General features: G+C 44.9%; 4 protein-coding genes across 4 annotated transcripts in view; 2 read left to right on the top strand and 2 right to left on the bottom strand.

Annotated features, from left to right (window-relative positions):
* Nucleotides 1-10,265, top strand: part of LOC117943095 (nuclear factor 7, brain-like) — a 214,395-nt gene that overhangs the window by 23,990 nt on the left and 180,140 nt on the right. The window lies entirely within an intron of this gene.
* The window catches only part of LOC117943104, a 139,018-nt gene that overhangs the window by 110,310 nt on the left and 18,443 nt on the right, over nucleotides 1-10,265 (top strand). The window lies entirely within an intron of this gene.
* mmp24 (matrix metallopeptidase 24) overlaps nucleotides 1-10,265 on the bottom strand; it is a 24,740-nt gene that overhangs the window by 9,173 nt on the left and 5,302 nt on the right. The window contains exons 3-5 of the mRNA XM_034869446.1: nucleotides 8,023-8,122; nucleotides 6,478-6,682; nucleotides 190-351 (exon numbers count right to left, since the gene is read on the bottom strand). Of these exons, the coding sequence (XP_034725337.1) occupies nucleotides 190-351; nucleotides 6,478-6,682; nucleotides 8,023-8,122 (467 nt within the window). The remainder of the gene's footprint in view (nucleotides 1-189; nucleotides 352-6,477; nucleotides 6,683-8,022; nucleotides 8,123-10,265) is intronic.
* Nucleotides 1,576-3,031, bottom strand: LOC117943097 (nuclear factor 7, brain-like). Its single transcript, XM_034869016.1, is given in 2 exon segments — nucleotides 1,576-2,856; nucleotides 2,859-3,031. Coding segments are annotated over 2 exon segments (1,383 nt in total). The 5' UTR covers nucleotides 2,976-3,031; the 3' UTR covers nucleotides 1,576-1,590.

Below are 10,265 nucleotides of genomic sequence, written 5' to 3'. Positions count from 1 at the left end.
GTGTGTGTGTGTGCATGTGTGTGTGTGTCTCTCTGTGTGTGTGTCTGCATGTGTGTGTGTCTCTGTGTGTATATTTGTGTATGTGTGTGTCTCTGTGTGTGTGTGTGTCTGCTTGTGTGTGTGTGTCTGCGTGTGTGTGTGTGTCTGCGTGTGTCTGTGTGTGTGTCTGCGTGTGTGTGTGTGTGTTACCGTAGATCTTCTGGATGCCCTGCAGGTCGTCCAGCGGCAGCTTGAAGTTGTGCGTGTCCATGTACTGGTAGAACGGAGCCATGATGGCGCTCGGGTCGTTGGAGTGCTCCAAACCCAACGCGTGGCCCAACTCGTGGACCGCCACCAGGAACAAATCATTACCTGGGGAGGGAGGGAGGGAGGGAGGCAGAGGGAGAGAGAGAGGGAGGGAGGGAGGGAGAGAGAGAGAGAGAGAGGGAGGGAGGGAGACTTTTACAACACCACTTTTATTGCCGTATTTACAAGGCGTACAGCTCAATAAAATACAGTGCTAATGCATAGAAATCAGTTTTTATAGAGGGAGAAAGAGAGGGAGGGAGATAGACAGGAAAAGAGAGACAGGGAGGGGGAGGGAGGGAGAGAGAGATGAGACACAAGAATAAGAGATTAGAGAGTGGGATAAAGAGAATCAGTCAGAGGGAGAAAGTATGACAGAATAAACCGAAAATATGAAAAAACAAATTCAGTCTATTTAACTAAATTACGTAACAATGACCAATCTCCATCCAACAATTTCCATCTATTCCCTATTTATTATTGCATGTATATTGTATCCAAGCATTTCATTTATATTTTGTGCTGTGTGACTAGGTAACACAATAATTTCCCTTTTTTTTGGGATTGATAAATATCTATCTATCTATCTATCTATCTATCGATCCCTAACAGCAGAAAGTGACTGAAAAGAGCCTGGGTCTGTCCGAGGTTTCTGCCTAAAAGGAAGTTTTTCCTCGCCACTGTCGCACTGTTATGAATTGATACTATAAATAAAATTGAATTGAATTGAACTCTAACAGACAGGATCATCTTTTCTTTCTTACATCAGATAGAAAACGGTTCACATGAATAGCTGTGCTGTTTTTTTTAAAACTTTTTATCTAATCTCCTGGGGCTTTTCCATGAATTTAGGAGTTCTTTCCTTGCTGACTGTGTGAGCCCGACAGCGATCTCAGTAGAGAAGAAATAGTGAGACGAGGACTCCATGAAGACACCGAGACTGATGATGACCACTACACGCACATTTATTTGTTAGATTTTTAAGTACATAAACCAACAACAATAATTTAAGTCTGCTAAAGCCAATTGCCTGCTTCATGTAGTTCTGCTGGAACATAGGGTCAGTTTCAGCAAATAAGATGAAATATGCAACATTAACAAATTCATTTTACAAATGAAAAAAAAACTGCAGCACATGAGGCAAATTAACATATTTGATGCAGATAATGTTCATGCAGATTGTAAAACAATAAGTGAAAGATGCATATTTACATATATAATCAGGTTTGTAATTTTAATTAGAGATTAGGATGACAGGTTCAGATTAAATTCCATAATCAGGAATATAATCATCCTCTTTATCTCTTAACGGCTCTGCTCCAATGTCACACACATCATCAATGGCAACACCTCCAGTTCACTCCAAGTACTAATTAATGGAAACATCTTCTCAGTGAAATTGTGTGTGAAGGTGTGTATGTGTGTGTTAGTAACAGCATCAGAGAACGACAGCTTTCCTCTGTTCCAGTCCAGAGTCACTCTGATCCTCTGGACCTTCTTCTGCAGTATGAGATCAGTGGCTGGAGCTGGTGGTGACCGTGCTGAGTATTTACCTTGATGGAACATTATTCTCCATAACCCAGACTGTATGACTCCCTTCCTCTGGACAGACTCTGCTACCACACCCAGTAACCAGTATGTACTGTCTCCAACCTCAACATCCCAGCTGTGAGTCCCTGAGTTAAAGCCCTCAGAACCCAGGACATAGAATTTCTCAAACCTCTCTGGATTATCAGGAAGCTGCTGTTCCTCTCCTCGTCTCACACTGGTCAGGTCTCCAGACAGGATGAGGGTTGGACCAGCAGTGTTTGGGTCCAGAATCACAGGAGTGTAGGAGACCATGTCCATCATCTTGGTCCAGATGTTGAAGCCCAGGTTGCCCAGGTGTTGGGCCTCGTCTATCAGAGCTCCTGAGAGCAGCTGTGGATCCTCCAGCAGGGGGTGCTGCTGGACTCTTCCCACTGCAGCCTTGTAGTTGATCAGGAATGAGACGTCTTCAGCTCTCAGCTGCTCCTCTGTGGCTCTGACTGAGTCTGAAAGAGCTGCTATCTCCCTACTCAGAGCCTCCATCTTCTCCTTCATCCTCTGACTCTTCTGCTCCTCTTCCTCCCTCAGTGCAGCCAGCCTGGCCTCCTCTTCCTCTTCCAGAAACTGGTGAAGCTTCTTAAACTGATCCTTAATCTGCGTCTCTGTGCGTCGGGCCTGGACCTTTATGTGTCCTGCTGCCTGATCAAACTTCACTTTAACTTGTTCAAAACCCTTTAACTTCTCCTTTAAGGGCTCCAGAGTTTCCTGAAGCTCCTTCCTGTGTTGTCGTGCAGCTTCATCGACGGGTCTGATTCTGTGGTTGGAGTGTGTTTCTGAATCTCTGCAGATGACACACACCGGCTGCTGATGGTCCAGACAGAAGAGTTTGAGTTTCTCAGAGTGCAGACTGCAGAGAGCCTCTGAAGCTCTCTGATCTCTCTCCAGTAAGAAGGCCTCACACAGGTTCTTCAATGCCAGATTACAAGGTGGATCCATTGAAGATCTTCTCTTACAGACTGGACACTCTCGAGCTTGTTTCTCTCTGTCCACCAGCTCTGCAGACAGTCTTTACAGAAGCTGTGGCTACATGACAGAAGAACAGGATCCCTAAAGACATCGTGACAGACCGGACAGCAGAGATCCTCCTCTGATCTGGAAGCCATTTGGTCTCAGAGTGAAGCTGAAAACACAGCAGACAGAAAGAACAGTCAGTCATGGCTCCCCTCCCTCCTCTACTCACTTCACTGTCTTTAGTCCAACTCACCTTCAGAGTGTGGAGAATCAGCAGGTTGAAGCAGCAGGGTTGTAGTTCTCCACTTTTCTCTCCTGCAGCTGAACTCACTCAGAGGAAGTTGTTAGTTTGATCTGAAGGTGAATCTGATCGTCTGTTTTCCGTCTGTGTGTCTCTCTGTAGTGAGGACCAAAAACAAACTGGTTCCTGGTTTGTGAAGGCATGACCATTCCTATGATAGTGAAGGCATGACCCGCCCTACTCTTCCTCTGATTGGCTAGTATTTGTTGCCTCAATTGGTTGGATTGGTTAGGTTTTAAGATGAAGAGTGAGATTGGTTAAGGTTAGGGTGAGGGTAAGCCAATCAAAGGCAGAGTAGGGCGGGAAATGCCTTAGCCATCCTAGGAAATGCTAATGTGTGTCAGGTGAGGGGGGGGGGCTCTGTCACACGTTTTCTGGGAAATGCTGTTGCTTCGTGTGTCTCAGTCCAAAGGTCTGGTTCATTACTGGATATGAAGACTGATAGTGTGCACCGTGCTTATGCAACAGTTTTGTTTTTGTTCAACTGTAGTTTGAGTGTTGTGAGGCAGTAGTCAATTTAGTGAAATCCCAGGGATATTCTGGAAATGGAGGACCATGAGAAATCAAGATCATGAAGATGTGACATTTTTGTTGCAAAAAAGTCACAAAGGTGAAAGTCTTGTGTTTTCTCCTTAACTTCTCCAGGACATGAACACCTGTTTCCTGGTGAGGGTCTCGTGTTTTCTCCTTAACTTCTCCAGGACATGAACACCTGTTTCCTGGTGAAAGTCTTGTGTTTTCTCCTTAACTTCTCCAGGACATGAACACCTGTTTCCTGGTGAAAGTCTTGTGTTTTCTCCTTTAACTTCTCCAGGACATGAACACCTGTTTCCTGGTGAAAGTCTTGTGTTTTCTCCTTAACTTCTCCAGGACATGAACACCTGTTTCCTGGTGAAAGTCTTGTGTTTTCTCCTTAAATTCTCCAGGACATGAACACCTGTTTCCAGGTGAAAGTCTGCTGTTTTCTCCTTAACTTCTCCGGGACATGAACACCTGTTTCCTGGTGAAAGTCTTGTGTTTTCTCCTTAACTTCTCCAGGACATGAAGACCTGTTTCCTGGTGAAAGTCTTGTGTTTTCTCCTTAACTTCTCCAGGACATGAACACCTGTTTCCAGGTGAAAGTCTGCTGTTTTCTCCTTAACTCCTCCAGGACATGAACACCTGTTTCCTGGTGAAAGTCTGGTGTTTTCTCCTTAACTTCTCCAGGACGTGAACACCTGTTTCCTGGTGAAGAACTTGTGTTTCCTCCTTAACTTCTCCAGGACATAAACACCTGTTTCCTGATGAAAGTCTTGTGTTTCCCCCATAACTTTTCCAGGACGTGAACACCTGTTTCCTGGTGAAAGTCTCGTGTTTTCTCCTTAACTTCTCCGGGACATGAACACCTGTTTCCTGGTGAAAGTCTGGTGTTTTCTCATTAACTTCTCCAGGACATGAACACCTGTTTCCTGGGGAAAGTCTTGTGTTTTGTCCTTAACTTCTCCAGGACATGAAGACCTGTTTCCTGGTGAAAGTCTTGTGTTTTCTCCTTAACTTCTCCAGGACATGAACACCTGTTTCCTGGTGAAAGTCTGGTGTTTTCTCCTTAACTTCTCCAGGACATGAACACCTGTTTCCTGGTGAAAGTCTTGTGTTCTCTCCTTAACTTCTCCAGGACATGAACACCTGTTTCCTGGTGAAAGTCTGGTGTTAAATTAAATTCTACTCTTCCTCCCATCTTCAGTTCACACCCAAATACACTCTTTTCTCCCTGCCTTTCTTTTCTTTTCTTTCTCCTCTTCCTCCTCCTCCAGCTCTCCGCTCCCTTCGCTTCTTTCTTCCATGCAAAGATAAAGATGATTTTTACAGAACAAGACATGTTCCCCGGGTTGGGGAAATTCCCACTGGGGGCTCAGTCTCTCTCTCTCTCTCTCTCTCTCTCTCTCTCTCCCTCCCTCTTTCTCTCTCTCTCTCCCTCCCTCTTTCTCTCTTAATGGCTTCTTCCATCATGTCTGCCCGCCTGTGATAAAATGACGTTTGATATCTCTGAGATGAGACCTGTCTCTCAAGTAATCCCAGTGTGACGTGTCCCCAAAAGTCTGCTTTGTTTGACTCCAGCAGTCACCATAATTTGGTTATTTTAAAATCCGATATGCAGATATGTCGGCCAATTTATATTTAAAACACATATTGTCCTTGTTTTCAGTTTAGTTTTATTGTTTTTGGCACAAAAAATAGGTTGTCAAAATAAGTGCTGAAAATGTCAACAATAAAAATATCAAAAACTCCACAACATTGAAAAAGTGACAAAAATGTAGTAAACTGGATTAAGATGTTGAAGAAACCATCACTAACAGGGACGTTGTAGAGCGTCCTCTGGTGGACAGACTATGCAACGCCATCACTAACAGGGACGTTGTAGAGCGTCCTCTGGTGGACAGACTATGCAACACCATCACTAACAGGGACGTTGTAGAGCGTCCTCTGGTGGACAGACTATGCAACGCCATCACTAACAGGGACGTTGTAGAGCGTCCTCTGGTGGACAGACTATGCAACGCCATCACTAACAGGGACGTTGTAGAGCGTCCTCTGGTGGACAGACTATGTAACACCATCACTACAAGGGACGTTGTAGAGCGTCCTCTGGGGGACAGACACACACAGAGTTAGTAATTGAAGGATTAGAAAGAAGATATTGAGAAGACACTAGGAGAGATTCACATTTAACGCGCTGACACCAGAGAAGTTTCACTTCCTTTTCCATAACCTTTAGTTGACTAATGTGTTGATCGTCTCAGCTCAATGTTCAAGGTTTCTTACACACACACACACACACACACACACACACACACACACAAACAGACACACACACACACAAAAACATCAACAACCAAACTACTTCCTGGGAATTGTACCGACACAAGACGGACACACACGCAGACACACACACACACACACACAGACACACACACACACAGACACACACACACACACACACACACACGCAGACACACACAAACATACGCACAAACATACATGCAGATACACAGACACACATATACAGACACAGACACAGACACACACACACACATGCAGACACACAGACACAGGCACACACACAAACACACACACTTAGAGCTCCTCTGTCAAAGCCAATTCTCTTTTCTGCTAATCTCTCAGACCAGATTCCTCTCCTCCCTCCCCGTCCCCACCGTCCCCAACCCCTATGCCGTGGGGAGTCCCTGTGCTTTACCGTTGCTTGTTTCCATACCTCAGGGGGAAGGAGACATGTTGCCGTACGGCAGCTCGGGGACCCCGGAGGATCCGACCCTTCTGAATGAACCCTAACCCACATAACCGATGAGTCTCACCGTCGTGGTTGGCGTTGCCGAGCGTCCAGGGCTCGTCCGAGTCAAAGTGTGTGTCTCCCCCGATGCCGGCGCCGGGGAAGTAGGCGTGGGCCAGGAAACCCCCCTCTCCGTCGAACGGAGAGCTGTCGCCATGGAAACCGGAGGCGAAGAAGATCATGATGTCGGCCTCCTTGCCCTCGTTCTTGATCTCCGAGTACGGCACCTCCTGGACGGGAAACGAGAGAGAACGGTGTCACTGCTGGGGGGCGAGCGCAGATATGAGTCTCATGCTCAGATTTAAACGGTTTCCGACATAAATGTCATTCTGAAATTAGTAAAATCCAGGAAACAATAAAGTTTTATCATTATAAACAATAACAGAAGATGGGAATGATTCCAGTAACGTTGTAGCTATCTATGGTTGATTGATGCTAACATTAGCTCAAAACACCATTCAACTTACAGCCTTTGTTGTGTTGATGCTAACTTGTAGCTAAGCTAGCAGTGAACCAACTTGGTTAAGTAGGCCCATTTTTATTGTGTTGACAGAAGTCTCTCGTTAGCATCTTATAGGCTAACTGCTAACTACTTGAAATCTGCACTCTCCTCACATCGGGGAGGGACACACAGAAACACAGATTTATACTGAGAATCATACCAGGAGGTTTTATATTAATTACGACCTATTCATTCATTCTGAAAAAGGATTAAAACATCTACAGGGTGAAGCTGAAGGGAAAGCAGAGGAACGAAAGAAGCTGTCGGTTACAGTTTCTATTAGACGACAAATGCACAACTGGAGCCACATGTGCAAAACTCTAAGTACAGTCTGACCAACAACTCACTCACAGCAACACAACTCTGAACACACACACCTCAAAACAGATTCAGAGCAGACACACACTCAGAACAATCCTCACTGACATAACACACTGTCACCCAGAAAACACACACACACACACACACACACACTGTCACCCAGAACACACTGACATAACACACACACACACACACAGTCAACCAGAACACACTGAAACACACACACACACACACACACACTGTCACCCAGAACACACTGACATAACACACACACACACTCAACCAGAACACACTGAAACACACACACACACACACACAAAACACACTGACATAACACACACACACAGTCAACCAGAACACACTGAAACACATATACATACACACACACACACACACACAGAACACACTGACAGACACACTGAGATAATACACACTGTCACTCAGAACACACTGAAACACACACACACACACACAGTCACCCAGAACACACTGACACACACACACACACACACACACACAAACACACACACACACACACACACACACACACACACACACACACACACAGTGGTCTACATGACCTGCTGCTGTGCAGACTGTTGCTAGAGTTTTGCACATGTGACTCCAGTTGTGCCCATTTAAAACCCGGTGATATCGCTTTGTTTTTAGTCCGGGTCGTGTGACGTCAACACGCCCCAGATGTTACACCAGACATGTGAAGCTGACGTGTGAGAGACGTCCTCTGACCTGGAAGGACAGCGGTGTGACCGTCTGCCACACGTTGAAGGCCTGTCGGATCGCCCTCTGCGTGTCCTTCTCGCCCACTTTGGGGGTGAAGTTCGATATGCTGCAAAAAACAGAGCATTAAGGATTAGTGACAGGGCTGCATGACATGAGGAACGTTACGTATACAGAATATACCAACGAGGCCAATGAGACAGGCTGCAACAAACATGCTCCCCAACAAGGAGCGCTTCTGCCAGCTGTGCAACAGAGACACAGTCAAGTCCTGACAGAGAGAGAAAGAGAGAGAGAGAATGAGAGAGAGAGAGAGGGAGAGAGAGAGAGAGAGAGAGTGAGAGAGAGAGAGAGAGAGAGAGAGCAAGCTGCACTTCCTGACAGGATGCACCCACCTGCAGCTAGTCTAACTACATATTTCCCCAAATTCAGACACAAGAACCCAACATTTGACCAAATAACAACAACAAAAAATGCTAAGAGAGAGAGATGCAGTCTAGTAGCAGAATATGTCTGTACCTGACACACACACACACACACAAACAAACACACGTGCACGCGCGCACACACACAAACATTTTCACGTTGGTACTGACATCCATCAGTTTTGTTCTTATTGTTACAGTTTGTTGACATGATTGTTTCTTGTCCACGAATGATAACCTAACGCTTTTTTTATCTGCATCCTACTGTACAACTGTACGTAAATGTGTTGGGGGGGGGGGGGGGAGACAGAGAGAGAGATGAAAAGAGAGATGTGAGGGGGAGTTAGAGGACAGATGGAGGGATTGGCAGAAGCAGAGAGGGGGAAGAAGATGGAGAAGAAATCAAAGAAAAGCTGGGACAAGAGAGCGAGATGAGTTCATTTCACACAGTCTGTCTAAAAACCAAAAAAGAAAATATATTTTAGATATAAATATCCAATTATTACAGACACAAGAGCCATAATTTAATATTTTTACATGAGCGCACAACAGCCTGCTGATGCAAATAAATAAGTTGCTGATATACTCTGGTTGTGGAAGAAGTATTCAGATCCTTTACTGTAGTAAAATTACTAATACCACACTGTAAAAATACTGTGTTGCAGTAAAAGTCCTGCATGTGGTTTATAAAACATCAGATGTTTATAACATCTGATGTTTTATAAACTACATAGCACAGCATTTTAATTTATGTCACTGTTTTCAATGCCATTTTCGACTTAGATTCTTGCCTGACTTCCTTCTTCATAGCATATTTTTTCTACATATCTTTATTTAATTTTTTTTAAGTTTTTGTCTCTATAGACTTTTTTTTCTACCAAAAACGCTGGTCTAGTCATTGGCGCTGGTCTGGGGATACTTGGCTTAAGGAAACTATTAAAAAGTTGGAGAAACAACACAAAGAAAGAGGGAGGAGACGGACATCCGGCTGAATATCCCGTGGCAACGCGGCAATCCCCGAAGTAGAACGTCGTGGATATAGATTTGGGTTTTCTATAATACACACAACATTTAACTAAATAGCAACATTTCCTAAAATACTGCTGGTTCTGTGGTGACGGCGCTTCAAATGTGACGCCTGCAGAGCGCCGTAGGAGCATCACATGAGCTGCGTCCAATGAGACGCGTCCAATGAGCCGCGTCCAATGAGCCGCGTCCAATGAGCCGCGTCCAATGAGCCGCGTCCAATGAGGCACGTAGCTTGGGTAGCTTGTTGTTTGCAGATTGCGTTGAAAGGCCATGTGAGTAATAACACGTGACTTAAAATATAAATATAACGACGTGGTGGTGAGTCAGAGAGAAGACACTTTAAGGACCGCTGCTGTCCTGTCTCAGCTGATCTCTAAGAGGGACCCAGACTCCGAGACTTCAGCAGGTTTAAGCCTTTTTAGTCAACTGTTGTGACAGGACGCTCGCTGCAACATGGTGCAGCAAATGGCTCTTTTTGAGTCTCATAAAGCGACTCAACTGGGAGAAATAAATGTATTCAATCTTGTTTTGACATTTCTATAATGTACTGTTCTTCGTAGAAGAGTTACGAAATCTTCTGTAGCCAACAGGGAATAAAGGAAAGTGTCTGATTTTTTTACTTTATTTCAGAACCGCCTACGTGCAAATCCCTTTATAAAGTTAATTTATAAATCCAAGTTTCCACCCAGAAGTCTAGTGAGTGTGTGTGTGTGTGTGTGAGTGTGTGTGTGTGTGTGTGTGTGAGGGTGTGTGTGTGAGGGTGTGTGTGTGTGTGTGTGTGTGTCTCAGTACACCATC

Source organism: Etheostoma cragini, chromosome 4 (genome assembly GCF_013103735.1).
Source record: "Etheostoma cragini isolate CJK2018 chromosome 4, CSU_Ecrag_1.0, whole genome shotgun sequence".
Lineage (NCBI taxonomy): Eukaryota > Metazoa > Chordata > Actinopteri > Perciformes > Percidae > Etheostoma > Etheostoma cragini.
This window is presented reverse-complemented; position numbering and strand designations above follow the sequence as displayed.